At 41.1% G+C, this 14,819-nt stretch overlaps 1 protein-coding gene across 1 annotated transcript; it reads left to right on the top strand.

Moving 5' to 3' along the window:
- Window positions 1-5,248: 5,248 nt before the first annotated feature.
- LOC113904869 (olfactory receptor 10A6-like) lies at window positions 5,249-6,193 on the top strand. The gene is given in 1 exon segment (XM_027561955.1): window positions 5,249-6,193. A coding segment is annotated over 1 exon segment (945 nt).
- Window positions 6,194-14,819: the final 8,626 nt, after the last annotated feature.

The following is a 14,819-nucleotide window of genomic DNA, read 5'->3' as shown; positions in this document are numbered from 1 at the left end:
GTTAGGCATTACTGACAAAATGGAGGCATGGCCCCAACCCCCTCTCTTTGTCCCGCAGGCAAGGACCTGGGATGAAGGAGTTAGGCCTTGTGATTCTGAATTGTTTTTTCCTCTCCTCGGCTGGGTTGATTGAAAATGAATATTAAAGTGCTTATTGTTCTTGAGAGGAGCATGAGAAGGCACAAAGCCTTCTGCAGCTGTGCTCAGAGAGTAATTCATAAAGTTAATCATTGACATTTGTTTAAGGACTTTTACAAAAGAGTGTTGCAGGATGAGCACATAGGCTGCAGCTTGAGGCCATGGGAGGGATTGCTATCTGGAGTTTACTGTATTTAGGGCTTAGAAATAATTAAAAGAGTTAGAAGTTAAAGATTTAAGGAATGTTGTAATGTAATGTTAGAATATTTTACTATAGCTTATAGAGGTTAGGAATTTTAGAGATACTATAGCTAGAAGCCTTTTTAAGAGATAGTGAGCTCAGGATGTTAGGGGCAAACAGGGTTTAGAAAGATAAGAAATAAACTAAGGAATGTAGCATGAGTTACAATGTAATCACAAGTTAACTATAGGACACATAAGAGGAAGTAGATAATAGATGGTAAAGCTGATTCTGAGAGAATCAGGAACTCTGTTTGAAGTGCACCAATGATTTATGGAGATAATAAATCTGGGTGAGGGGGAACTGAAAATGTCAAACCTCTGACCTAATGCTTTTGTAAAAGTATAAAAGAAAATCTTAAACTTGAAATAAATGCACAGTCCAAGAAAATTGAGAGGCTGCGTCGTTACTCGCCGACACCATCCCCCACTTCAAGTTGAATCCCTGGCTGCTGGAGCTGGACTCCGGCGTATTGGGAGTATGGAGTCTTAGCCACTGGATCACCAAGGAAGTCCTGAAAAAGCTTCTTTGAAGGCAGAACCTGCTTCAAAAACGTGCAGTGATGAGAAGTAGACAAAGGTAAGCTGCATTTTGACCACATTGCCTAGTTCTGGAAAAGCTACGCCTACAGATTCAGGCATCTATTCACTCTGCTGGGACTGAGCCAGTGGTCTCCTTAGTTGTTTAGATCAATTTAGGATGATCCGTGAGTCCTTGATTCTCATATGTAATGTTGTTGTTGTTATTATTGAATTGCTCAGTCGTGTCTGACTCTTTGTGACCCCATGGACTGCAGCACAATAGGTTTCCCTGTCCTTCACCATCTCCCAGATTAAACTCATTTAAACTTACTTAAACATAAACTTAAACTCCCAGATTAAACTTAAACTCATTTCCATTGAGTTCGTGATGCCATCCAATCATCTCATCCTCATTGTCCCCTTCTCCTCCTGCCTTCAATCTTACCACAGCATCAGAGTCTTCCAATGAGTCGATGCTTTGCATCAGACGGCCGAAGTATTGGAGCTTTAGCATCAGTCCTACCAATGAATATTCAGGGTGGATATTCTTTAGGATTGACTAGTTTGATCTCTTTGCATTCCAAGGACTCTTAAGTGTCATCTCCAGCACCACAATTCAAAGGCATCAATTCTTCAGCGCTCAGCCTTCTTTATGGTCCAGCTCTCACATCCATACATGATTACTGGAAAAACAATAGCTTTGACTAGACGGACCTTTGTCAGCAAAGTGATGTCTCTGCTGTTTAATATGCTGACTAGGTTTGTCACAGCTTTCCTTCCAAGGAGCAAGCCTCTTTTAATTTCATGGCTTCAGTCACTGTCCAGTGATTTTGGAGCCCAAGAAAATAAAGTCTGTCACTGTTTCCATTTTTTTCCCATCCATTTTCCATGAAGTGATGGAACTGGATGCCATGATCTTAGCTTTTTGAATGTTGAGCTTTAAGCCAGCTTTTCCACCCTCCTCTTTCACCTTCATCAAGACACTCTTTAGTTCCTCTTCACTTTTCTGCCATAAGGGTGGTGTCATATCTGAGGTTACTGATGTTTCTCCCAGCAATCTTGATTCTAGCTTGTGCTTCATCCAGCCTGGCATTTTGCATGATGTACTCTGCATATAAGTTAAATAAGCAGGGTGACAATATACAGCCTTGATGTACTCCTTTCCCAATTTTGAAGCAGTCTGTTGTTCCATGTCTGGTTCTAACTGTTGCTTCTTGACCTGCATATAGGCTTCTCAGGAGGCAGATAAGGTGGTCTGGTATTCCCATCTCTTGAAGAATTTTCCAGTATGTTGTTATCCACACAGTCAAAGGCTTTAGCACAGTCAATGAAGGAGAAGTAGATGGTTTTCTGGAATATGTAATGTTAATGTTATGTTTGTTTTACAGAGGAAGCAACAGAATCAGAGAAGTTAAATGACTTGTTCACAATATATAAACTATTCTAGCTTTTGACTCCTAGTTTAAAATATCTATCTGTGACGTTGATTGTAGTGACATTTTTGGTAAAAATATTTTAGTGACTGTATTTGTAATACAAATGATCAAAGTTTCTTGAATAGGGCTGGGGATTTGGCATCCAGACTTATTACAAAGAGGCTTTAATCTGCTCGCCTTGACTTGTTTCTCATCACTGCACAAAATATACATTCCATCCAATTATCGTCCTACTCTGGTTTACCTGCCTTTGCTCACACCCTTATCCCACCACTCTCTTCTTTCATATTTACAACTTTTTTCAGCCTCTGTTTCTACTTGCTATTGGGAGATGTCATGGTGAAATTGAGTATCTTATGTAAGGAGGTGTTTAGTCCCTGTAGGAATATGAGGGAGTGGTGCTCCAGGTTAGTCCCCCTGAGATTTCTCACCTGAGGGGCCCAAGTTCAAGTATCTTTAGTTACGCAGAAATACAAGAAAGCATGTACAAAGTCATTCCAAGTTCTCCAGGGATGAGTTCTCCAGGGCATATGATTCAATGCCATATAATGTTCTAGCATCAGTACACTGAATCACTGAGTTGTATTTATGAGGAAATGGGTTTTGACTAGACGTGAAACTTCTGACAATGTAGTGTGAATTTTAAATTGACAGATTCAACAGGTAAGAAAGTGAAAATTCTGCTGTGGGCTCATTAGTGGGTGTTCCATTTGTAGTTCGTCTTCCACTGATAGTTGGAGATGCTGTTGAAGTGATGTCTCAGTGCTCAGGAATCACTAGACACAGATGAAACGTTTGAGTCAGTAAACTGATGTTGATGCTGGTCAAGTTATTTTTCTCCCCACTTCAGAGAAAGGTTCAGGCAATAATTAGAAGTGTCAAGTACTTTGCATGCACTAAAATCAAATCTTAGAAGTTTGCAACTGGAAGGGAACTTGTTTAACAAGTCCAACACCTACTTTTTTCCATTGTAAGGATGAAACCTGAGGGAGTGATCTGCTCAAGTATTTTGCGTCAGTGAGTTATCAAGAGAGCATTATAGTCTTAGTTGAATATTGTGGAACATCTGTGGTCACTTGCTCTTTACCACTCACATTTTGTTCCATAACATGCTTAAAATCAGTCCTAAAAAGTTTTCATTTTATTTATATTATACTCTAAATTTTCTAATTTCAAAGTCCATCCACTTTTAAATATTGGCATTGAATACACATTATTCTTTCTTAGAAATTTATTTTAAATGTTTGATCTTGTGAGTATATTTTCTTAATTTTAGGTGGTTTTTATATTCTAAACATAATTATTATGGTTAATACAGACATTCAATTTTAATGATGATTTATTCAGAACAAATCAACTTGCCTTCTAATGTCTACTAATGTCCTACTGATCCTCACCCACGACATTAAATGTCTTCACCTTGCTGTTTCCTTCTGTTCTTCTGGGTTCCACATCATCTTCCTGATGATTTTCAAGTCACCACACAATGGCCAGTAGGCCTTCAATGGGATGCTAAGTTGTCATCAAAAACCTTTGATCTGAGCAGGTCATCTCTCCTCCTTTTGTTTTCTTTATCTCACCTAAGGTACTTCCCACTGATGACATTCTATGATTATATTTCTTTGTACTTTGTCCCAAATCAGAAGTAATCCATACCTCACTGGAATGTCTGAAGCATTTATCACCTCTGCTTCCTAAAAGTGTTGTGCACTTTCCTTTTAGACTCTCTTTTCCTTAAAGGTTTTTTGGATTTTCTTCATTTTTTATTCCTTTATTAATCCTAAGTTGATTTAACATTTATTATGGGCCAGAGGCTGTTATAGACATTGTGAGTATAGCAAAAAACAATAAAAATCTTTGACTCCTGGAGTTAATAGTTTAGTGAGGGAGTTAGAGTTCATATTTATATGTATAATCTAAATCAGTATATATATCTTTTCTGTAAGATGTTATGGAAAAGCCTGGATGAACTTTTTGACAATTGATGGTAATGGACAATGGACAAAGATAGAGCTAGGACTTAGAGAATACCGAGACAAGGATAGAATGTTATTTTGTGTAGTATTTCCAGCTTTTTGTTGAGTTGTGGGATTAAATGTGTACCTGAGATTACTGAGCCTAGAAAATGGTAGGTATTCAACCGGTGTTTGTTGAATAATTAATGGTTAACTTCTTGGTGAGAGGGAGAGTAAAAGAGAAAAAATAGAGAGAAAAAACACATTTAAATCACAATTTTGGAATGATCAAAATTGGACTTTTCTTAAATCATCATGACAAAGATGAACCATAAAGAATTAACCCTGAATATTTTCTATGAAGGCCAATTGCAAGATAATTGACTATTATTTCACAGTCTATGAAAAAATCAGTAAACTGAAGTCATTTCACATTATTTACAGACCACCTAAGATCTGAAACACAAGTCCCTTTTTGTTTTTCTGCAGAGTTTTCATATTTAACCAAATCACAAAAGGGATTTTGAACTAGACAAATAGTTATAATAAATAACAATTGACTGTGCTGTATCTTTGAATTATTAGACTAATAAAAAATTTCATGGGTATGTTTTCCAGTTGTTAACTTTTATAGTTTATAAAACATTTGTTTTAAGACTATTTTCATTTTCAAGCTACACGAGTTGGAAAAGAATTTTGATATTATTTTGTACTTTTCAGACAAGATTTCTGAGACAGACTTCTTCACTTCCTCTTTTTTTTTTTTTTGAAAAAGATTCATTAATTTGAATAATTGTCCACTCTCCAAAACTGCCAAACTGAATTTCTGTCAGAATGAGTTCCTCTTTTTATCTTCTCCTAAGAATATCTAGGGTTGAATGAAAACATAGCTATTGAATTGTGACTTCATAATTTATATACTATGCCCATAAATGCAAAATATGCTCCACTATTGAAATGAAAAGGCAAAATCAAAGCTCTGTGGTTGAGTTTATCCTCTTGGGCTTTTCTAACTTTCCTGAACTCCAAGGGCAGCTCTTTGGGATTTTCTTGATTATTTATCTGCTGACACTGATAGGAAATGTCGTCATTATAGTTGTCATCTGCCTGGAACAGAGCCTGCATGTTCCCATGTACCTGTTTCTCTAAAACCTGTCTGTGGTGGATGTTAGTATCAGTGCAGTCATTATGCCTGAAATGCTGGTGGTTCTCTCCAATGAAAAAACGTCAATTTCGTTTGTGAGCTGCTTTGCACAGATGTATTTTATTCTTTTTTTTGGTGGGACTGAATGTTTTCTCCTAGGGGCAATGGCTTATGACCGATTTGCTGCAATCTGCTCTCCTCTGAGCTACCCAATGATTATGAACAAACGAGTTTTTATGAAATTAGTTACAGGCTCATGGACTTTGGGTTTCATGTTAGGTACTGTGCAAACAACATGGGTTTCTAGTTTTCCCTTTTGTGGCCCCAGTGAAATCAATCACATCTCTTGTGAAACTCCAGCAGTGCTAGAGCTGGCATGTGCAGACACATTTTTGTTTGAAATCTATGCCTTCACTGGCACCATTTTGATTATCATGGTTCCTTTCATGTTGATAATTCTGTCTTACATTCGAATTCTCTTTGCCATTCTGAAGATGCCATCAACCACTGGGAGGCAAAAGTCCTTTTCCACATGTGCCTCCCATCTCACATCTGTTACCCTCTTCTATGGCACAGCCAGTATGACTTACTTACAACCTAAATCTGGCTACTCCCCAGAAGCCAAGAAGCTGATGTCCTTGTCTTACTCACTTTTAACACCTCTGCTGAATCCACTGATCTACAGTCTAAGGAACAGTGAGCTGAAAAGAGCTTTGATAAAATTATGGCAAAGAAAAGTGGATTTACATACATTCTGACTATGCTGAGAGGTCTATGTGATGTTACTGCTGGACTGAACTTTATTTAAATTTAATAAATGGTAAAGACTGTTTGCATTTCTTGGTATGAATATGCTTAATTTTTGAGTTCTGCAAATTTGATAATATAGTAGAACATCTTTATATATTAATGGTTTTATTCTTTTTTCATAGATGCATAATACTCCTTAATATTAGGTGTCACACAGTTTCTTCAAAAAATTGTTTATTGGTGGCCATATGGGTGTGTGTTAATTTTTTGTTCCTCTAGAGAATGCTAAATAAAGAAACTAGTTTTATACTTTCACAAACATTGTTGCTTTAATTTCCGTAGTGTAGGTTTCACAGTACGGTTTTCATAGAGTAAATAATCTGAGTTTGCAAACTTTTATGAATGTGACCAAATGTTTAAAAAATGATACTAACAATTTTGTATTGATTCTGAAAGTCCACTCTGCCCTACTGAGTAGTTTCATCTCCAGGAAACCAACAAATAGAGAGATGAGCTTTTTATTTTTTGAGTGAAAATATGTCCATGCATGAGTTGGAAAAAACAGCTCTTTATTGAGAAAGACCACACTGGTTCTATTCAAGGACCTACAGACACTATAATCCAGAACTTTATTTCATTTGGTTATTTTAGAATATATTCTTCCAGTGCATTACTATTTTTGAGAGTAATTTATCATATTTCATTTTCACTTATAAGCCATGGTCTGGAAATCTTGTCAAAATTTCTATTATAGAGCAAAAATGCCCTCAACACTTCAACATTTGTCAAACAGTATATGATTTTTTTTTCTTGTAGAATATAAACATGATAAATTGTGCCTGTTTTCTATTATCCATGAATCATATCAATCTATGTGTATCTTTTACACATAGAAAGAATAATTAGACACTGCAAAAATATACTATCTCATTCTTGTTTCCTATTTTAATGTTGCTAGAAGACAACAGAAAGTGTCTGACATTGAATCTACACCAAAGGAGTACCACTGTTTGTTTCAGCTAAAGTGACATTAAAAAAAGAGGTTGGAGCACTTTATGAAACAATCATTGATTTTTGAAAGCATTTAAAAAATAATTTTATTTGTTTATTTCTGACTGCACTGGTTCTTTGTTGCTTTGTGTGGGCTTTCTCTAGTTGTGAAGAGTGGGAGCTACTCTCTAGTTGCTATGCGTGGACTTCTCATTGTGGTGGCTTTTCTTGTTGCAGAGCACAGGCTCTGGGTGCTAGGGCTTCAGCAAGGTGCAGCACATGGGCTTGGCAGTTGTGGCTCACAGGCACTAGAGCACGGGCTTAGTAGTTGTGGCATGGGGGCTTAGTTGTCTGCAGCATGTAGAATCTTCTTGGATCAGGGTTGAACCCATGTGCCCTGCCTTGGCAGGCAGATTCTTCTACACTGCACCACCAGGGAAATCCAGTGAAACAACCATGGATTTTGATGGGAAAAAACTTTCCTTTATACTCATATATACCCCTGCCAAAAATGGGAGTAGAGCGCAACTTCAACTTTCAACAAAATAAAACAAAACAGAGAAACTTCATTAGCAGGTTGCTGAAATCTTGTGAATAATATATGAATGTTGTACAATAGTGTTCTTGGTAAGACATCAAAGAAACATCTATAAAAAACTTTAATTGAATCTCATCCCTTGATATCCTGAAATTTCTTTCTCATAACTCTTATAAGGACTAATTAAGTAAAACTTATCTAAAAACAGATAAGAAAATGAAGCTAAAAACAGAGTTTCCTGTTAATCATTCTTTAGTTCACTTGTTCATGTACTGATTACATAATAATCAATAAAACAACCAATTTCTCTTTTTAAATGCTTTAATCAGTTTTATTGAGGTATAATTGACAAAATTGTATGTATTTAAAGTGTACAAAATGATGATTTGACATATATATAGGTTGTGACATGATGGCCACAATCAAGTTAATTAACACATCCATTACCTCACATAGTCACCTCTTTGGGAGTTTGAGAACACCTGAGATCTACTCTCTTAGTCAATTTCAAGTTGACCACAGTTATGTCAGGGGAGTGTGTAATTTCCTATTGACCACAGTTATGTCAGGGGAGTGTGTAATTTCCTCAGTTCTGTCTCATCACAACAAAAAGTTGAAGCAATGGACCAGTGTTACAGCTCCGTGTGACAGGTCAGTTTTATTTAGAAAATAAAGGAAAATACATCCTTGAGGCATGAGGGCATACTGACCCAAAAGATGAGAAGAGAAGAGAGAGAGAGAGAGACCCCTGGCCCTTTGGCTCCTCTTTTTATATGTTTTTTCTCCTCCCTCTGGGCCTGCCCTATGTAAATTGGGATGGCCGGGAGTGCTGTTTGTTCTACCGGGGGGCCTCACTCCAGTCCCCGGACCTTCTTTTGTTCTATTTTCGTGGGCTTTTCCCTTCCTTTTCTTTTAGCCACCGCCATTCTGGCCTCCTTTTTCCTATTCTAACTACCTAACACTCCCCGCTCAAGAGATGGGAGGCCCAATTCTTTGGGAACAGGGGCGGCAAGGTCTTTCTGGCTTCTTTCTGCTGAACTGGGATGGTGAGGGGTATTGGGCCTCCCCCTCTTGCTAGTCTCAAGCCTCAGAGTCCTTAGAGTTGTGTCCATCTAAGGGTGAGTGATATTTTCTGTGGTTGGCTGTAGTTTTATATCCTTGTTGAACTTGCACTGCTTGTTGACTTGGGCAGACACAAAACAGGTTGCTGCTGCTAAGTTGCTTCAGTCGTATCTGACTCTGTGCGACGCCCATAGATGGCAGCCCACGAGGCTCCCCCATCCCTGGGATTCTCCAGGCAGGAACACTGGAGTGTGTTGCCATTTCCTTTTTCAATGCATGAAAGTGAAAAGTGAAAGTGAAGTCGTTCAGTCATGTCCGACTCTTAGCGACCCCATGGACTGTGGCTCACCAGGCTCCTCCGTCCATGGGATTTTCCAGGCAAGAGTGCTGGAGTGGGGTGCCATTGCCTTGTCCGACAAAACAGGTTAGACAATTGATAATACGTGGAGCAATCATGAGCAGCATCAATATAGGGATAACAAGGACTAGTAGGGGCATTAGCCAACTCCAAATTTCCTTCACCAGGAGGGTCCCCCAAAGAGGGATTGTAGCCACCCTGAGAACTCTCCAGCTCGTTCTTTGAGATCCTGTAGCATCTGAATGTTTTTCTCGAGGACTGTGAGACTTTCTTTAGCTTAGCTGGAGATATTTACCCAGAAACAACATGTCTTATTCAAGATGGCTCAAGTCCCTCCTTGTTCAGGGATCAGAAGCTCTATCTCTTGTCTGTTTTGGAGTGCAACCCTGCCAAGCTGTGTTGACTCTTTAGAGCTGTCCTGAGAAGTCTTATCCCCTAATTTTGGGGGTGTTCATTAGAATGGCACTCATTTGTAGTTCTGAATAGGTATCCGAGATATCCCAGGGGCTTACAGGTGTATTGAGTGTCCTCTTCTGTTTTCTTCCACAGCTTGACTCATGAGTAGTGAATCCAGAAGTCATTTCCTGGTACCTTGACTGCTGTGGGGGTAGAAAGTATTATGTGGTAGGGGCTGTTCCATGTGGGCTGAAGTTGAGCCTTTGGGGACCCATCTTTCCAGACTTTAATTAGGACTGAGTCCCTGGAGCATATAGTGGTGACTCCTTGGAATCTTTTGGGTCCTAGTTGACACCCTACAAGTGTATATGTTATTGGAATTGCCCAATGGCCATGGTGTAAGAGCAGAGGGTCTGAGCCTCTGGATCTAGGAAGAGGTTATTGACATTTTGTCATTGACAAAAGGTCTCTCATATAGCATCTCATAAGGACTACGATCAACCTGTTCCTCAGGGGCAATACAGACATGGAGGAGAGCTATTGGTAAAGCCTCCTTCCATCCCAGGGAGGTCTCCTGGGTTATCTTTTTTATCACTGATTTTAAGAATTGGTTGGCTCTTTCTACTTTTCCTAAAGACTGAGGCCTCCAGGCACAATGTAGATAAGTAATGCCCATTGTTTTAGAGATCCCTTGGGTGACTTTAGAGTAAATGATGTCCCATTGTCACTTAGTAATGACCTGGGCAGACCAAATCTTGGAAAGATTTCATGGATTTCAGTTTTCTTACCACCTCCTCAGCCTTCTCAGTCCAGGTAGGAAAGCCTTCAATCCATCCTGTGAATGTATCTATCATGACTAATAGGTATTTATACCCTTGAGAAACTGGCATCTGGGTGAAGTCCATCTGCCAGTCCTGTTGGACAGGCTGGGCCATCTGGGGTCTTTAAGCTCCTTGGGGATTGTTTAACTGGCAAGTGGGACAAGAGGAGACCACTTGCCTTATAGTCGTTTGGAGGCTTGTTCCTCTGAAGGATCTTTCTAGTAATCTTTGGAGGGCCTTTTCCCCTAAATGAGTGGTTGCATTTAAGGAGTTAATCAACTTCCATTGGAGGTTCCCAGGCAGAAAAAGGAGTTTCTCCTTTTGGAACCACCCCATATGATCTTCTTGAAAGCCCTCACTTTTAGCTTTAAGAGTCTCACCTTCAGTATATGAAGGAGTTTCTGGCAAGTTAGTCTGTGGAACTAAGGTGGCAACCCCTATTAAGTCATTGTTCTGTAACGCTGCTCTCTTAGCTGCCTGATTGGCTGCTTGGTTCCCTCATACCACTTCCGTGCTCCCTTTTTGGTATCCTTCACACAGATCAGAAAATGATCCCTTTCCCAGATGTGCTCAGGGTCATTATAATTCCAACTAGGATCTAAGGAGGGGACTGTAGTTTCCCCTACTGGGTATTTATCACTTGACATGTGAAGCCCTGTTGCATACCTTTGGGCTTCCTTTAAGACCCTAGTATGCTCAGTGTCAGATAAAGTTTGACTAAATATGACCTTGATGTCCTTCCATGTCAAGTCAAAGGCTAAGGTAATGTGTTGGAATGTATCTATATATTTGCCTGGGTGATCTGTGTAGCTTCCCAGGTCTTGTTTGATCTCCCTTAGTTCTAAAAGGGAGAAGGGCTTATGGACCTGGGTTGGTCCAAATTCTCCTCCAGTTTTGACTAAGGGACATACTTGAGTTGGCTTTTGTGGAGGGGGTGCTCCCTGATATGGGGGCATGTTTGGATACAAGGAAGGAGCACCAGGTAACTCAGGAGCTGTGGGATGTGAGCCTTCATGGGGAGCGGGGGTTCCTTTTCTTGGTTGTCTGTGCCTAACATCATTTGCCTAGTAGGCTCACTTTTAGGGGGTACAACAATCCCATACTTAAGACAGAGTTCCTTCATGTCTCTTAATTGGAAGAAACTTTGGAATAGGGGATGTCTGTCCATTTCCTTTGTCTTTTGCAGAATAATTCTAACTGCGGGATGGTATTGTAATTTAAACTCCCACCCTCAGGCCAGTGTTCCTTGTCCCCCAGAGGATACCATGGCCATGCAGTGGTGCAAAAGAATTTTAAGCGACTTCTCCTTAGAGTTAGAGGATCAAACAGCTTCCAGTTGTCAAGGATGCATCTCAAGGCATCTGTCGGGAAGTGGATTGGTTATTTCCCATCTGAAAGACAGTCATGACAGGGAGGAAAAGAAAAAACTAATAGGCCTCCTTCAGTTTTGATGGGTGGACTTCCTTAGGGGTGAGTCTTTTTGAAATTTATCCTACCCAGTACTGTTGTAACCTGAGAGCCAGGCATCCCCGAGTCAGGGTGCAGATCCCCAGGCAAGCTGAGGCATGACAGCCTCCTGGAGATCTAATCCCCAGGCAGGTTGAGGCATGTCGGCCTCCTAAGAATTGGGTCCCTGGGCAGGTCGAGGCATGTCGACATCCTGGGACCCCTGGACTGGTGGATCCCTGAGCAGGTTGAGGCATGACAACCTTTTGAAGACCAGATCCCTAGGCAGGTCGACCTCCTGGGACCCCAAGACTGGACTGGGCGTCCCCAAGGTCTCCAGCGTGCCCAGTGCTGGGTCAGATTAAGGGGTTGCAATTTTAACTTATTGCCTGTTTGTTCACTGCAGATGGGAATAGATATCATGATGTAAAGAAATCCAATTTTGTTAATATTTTGTTGAGAATTTTTGCATCTATATTCATCAAAAAAAAAAAAAAAAGAAATCCAAGCCTGTGCCCTGAGACTGGGAACCTGGTGAAGCAGCCATAAGCCATATCCACTTACTGCTCTGAGAGAATGTATGTCACTGATTTCCTCCCCTGCTACTGCTGCTAAGTCGCGTCAGTCGTGTCTGACTCTGTGCGACCCCATAGACGGAAGCCCACCAGGCTCCTCTGTCCCTGGGATTCTCCAGGCAAGAACACTGGAGTGGGTTGCCATTTCCTTCTCCAATGCATGAAAGTGAAAAGTGAAAGTGAAGTCGTTCAGTCATGTCTGACTCTTAGTGGCCCCATGGACTGTAGCCTACCAGGCTCCTCCATCCATGGAATTTCCCAGGCAAGAGTACTGGAGTGGGGTGCCATTGCCTTCTCCGGATTTCCTCCCCTAGTCCTCCATAATAGCAGGTTAGGGTGTCTCCAATGGTAAACATTTCATTGTCATAGACCCACTTTAGGTAATAACAGAAGTAATGACAAAGGAGTGGGTTATCTGGCCCTGCTAGGGGCATTAAGAGTATTTTAATAATAAGCGGAGTGGAGCAATGTTGCCCCAGAGGAGGCAGGGTCCTGGTGGTAGGAGTTAGTAATTGGCTTAAAACAGATTGATAAGAGGCAACAGACCAGATGTTCCATAAAAGTGGAGTGGAGATTTGATCTGGGGATATGTTTGTAACTTTAGGAGAAGGGTGGTAAGGGTTTGGGCCCAAACGGCCTGCAGGGCTAACTCCCAAAGTGGCAAACATTATCCCTGGGAGCCCAATTGCCTTTGAAGGGATGCCAGCAGATGGACTTCTAGCAGGCATTGTGTGCCTGTCTCCCACCCTAGCGGGTTCACTGAGAGATGCTGATGTTGCACATGTAGGAAACATGGAAGATGAAGGCCTGAATATCTAGAGGGATTGGATATTATACAGTATTTCCCTCCCAAGGACCAGCTATTTTCTGGTTGTCCCTCCAGAAGATTGTAGAGGCAACATTGTGCGCCTGGACAGGGTTCAGAAAAAGAACATGAAACAGGAGGGAAGGGGGCAGGGCACAATTTTTGAAAAAATGAGATAGCACACGGGCATAACATAAACGGATTAAAATCAGTTGGGTCCAAGATGACAAGTCAAATTCAAGTAAACCTTAATCCTCAATCTATAAGCTAAATGAAACACTCAGAGGTGGCAAGACAGTTCCAAGGCACTGTCAAAAGATGGAGGAGTGAATGATTCCCCAGTTGTTGGGATGATCGTCCCACTCATTAGCATATGAATTCACCCAGCTCGCAAAACCTAGCCAGACTGAATTCCATGGCCTAAACCTTTGCCCTCTGCAATGGCCCGCGCCCTGCAGGGTGTGCTTTTGTCTGAATGTGAACAAATCCACCTCTTACCTATCGCTGTGTTTCTCACTGAATTTTTGCAGTGAGACATCAGAGCCTGAGCTTCATTAGGTCCTGAAGCCAGGCATCACGGGTTTTAGCTGGGCTCGAGTCCTAGGAAAGAGGAGCTGAAGGATGGGAGGAAAAAGCAGTGGGAAAAACATGCCAAGGAATCCCCTTTGTAACCTGCTAGAAAATCTGCTAAATACCTGACCTGTGCTCACAGTTTTCACTGGCCTGATCCTTGGCGCAAAGAAGATTAAGGACAGAAGAAGCCCCACCGGCTTGGGTAACAGCTGGTGGGGCCCAGCAGATAATGGACCCTTTGGGACACATTGAGGAGTAGACCCTGCCAGAGTCCCTCAGTTGCACCCACTGCCACTTGCCTGTTAGCAGGGGGTTTGAAGAAATAAGAAATGAGAGATTGTAAAGGAATTAAGATTTTGTTATGCATATGTCCTTCCAGCCACAGGAGGGAGGCCCTCCTACCTTTAACCAGAGGTTTTCTGGAATCTGAGACGGAGCCGCATGAGCTTTCTGCTGAGTTTTTCACTGTCCCAGTTTCCAGCACGTTGGGCTTCTTGTTACTTCCCCTGTGCTGTGTTTTCTTTGTGTTCAGCTTCCACTGTGGGAGCTTTCACCGAGTCGGGCTCCTGCTGTGCAGCCATGTTAAATCCGAGTCACAGCACCATAGATGTTGGGGGAGTCTGTAATTTCCTCGGTTCTGTCTCTTCACAATAAAAATGTGAAGCAACAGATCAGCGTTACAGCCTTCGGACGGACCAGTGTTACAGCTCTCAAACAGACCAGTGTTAACAGCTCCATGTTACAGCTCAGTTTTATTTAGAAAACAAAGGAAAATACATCCTCAAGGCATGAAGTCATGCCGACCCAAAAGACTCGAAGAGAAGAGAGAGAAGGACCCCCGGCCCTTGGGCTCCTCTTTTTATATGTTTTTTCTCCTCCCCCTGGGCCTGCCCTATGTAAATTCGGATAGCCAGGAGTGCTGTTTGTTCTACCTGAGGTCCTCACTCTGGTCCATGGACCTTCATTTGTTCTATTTTTGCTGGATTTTCCCTTCCTTATCTTTTAGCCATTGCCATTCTGGGCTCTTTTTCCTATTTTAATTACCTCATGATTACCATGCTGTATATTAT

Source organism: Bos indicus x Bos taurus, chromosome 15 (genome assembly GCF_003369695.1).
Source record: "Bos indicus x Bos taurus breed Angus x Brahman F1 hybrid chromosome 15, Bos_hybrid_MaternalHap_v2.0, whole genome shotgun sequence".
In the NCBI taxonomy this organism is placed as follows: Eukaryota; Metazoa; Chordata; class Mammalia; order Artiodactyla; family Bovidae; genus Bos; species Bos indicus x Bos taurus.
The sequence above is the reverse complement of the archived record's forward strand: the minus strand, read 5'-3'. Positions and strand labels throughout refer to the sequence as shown.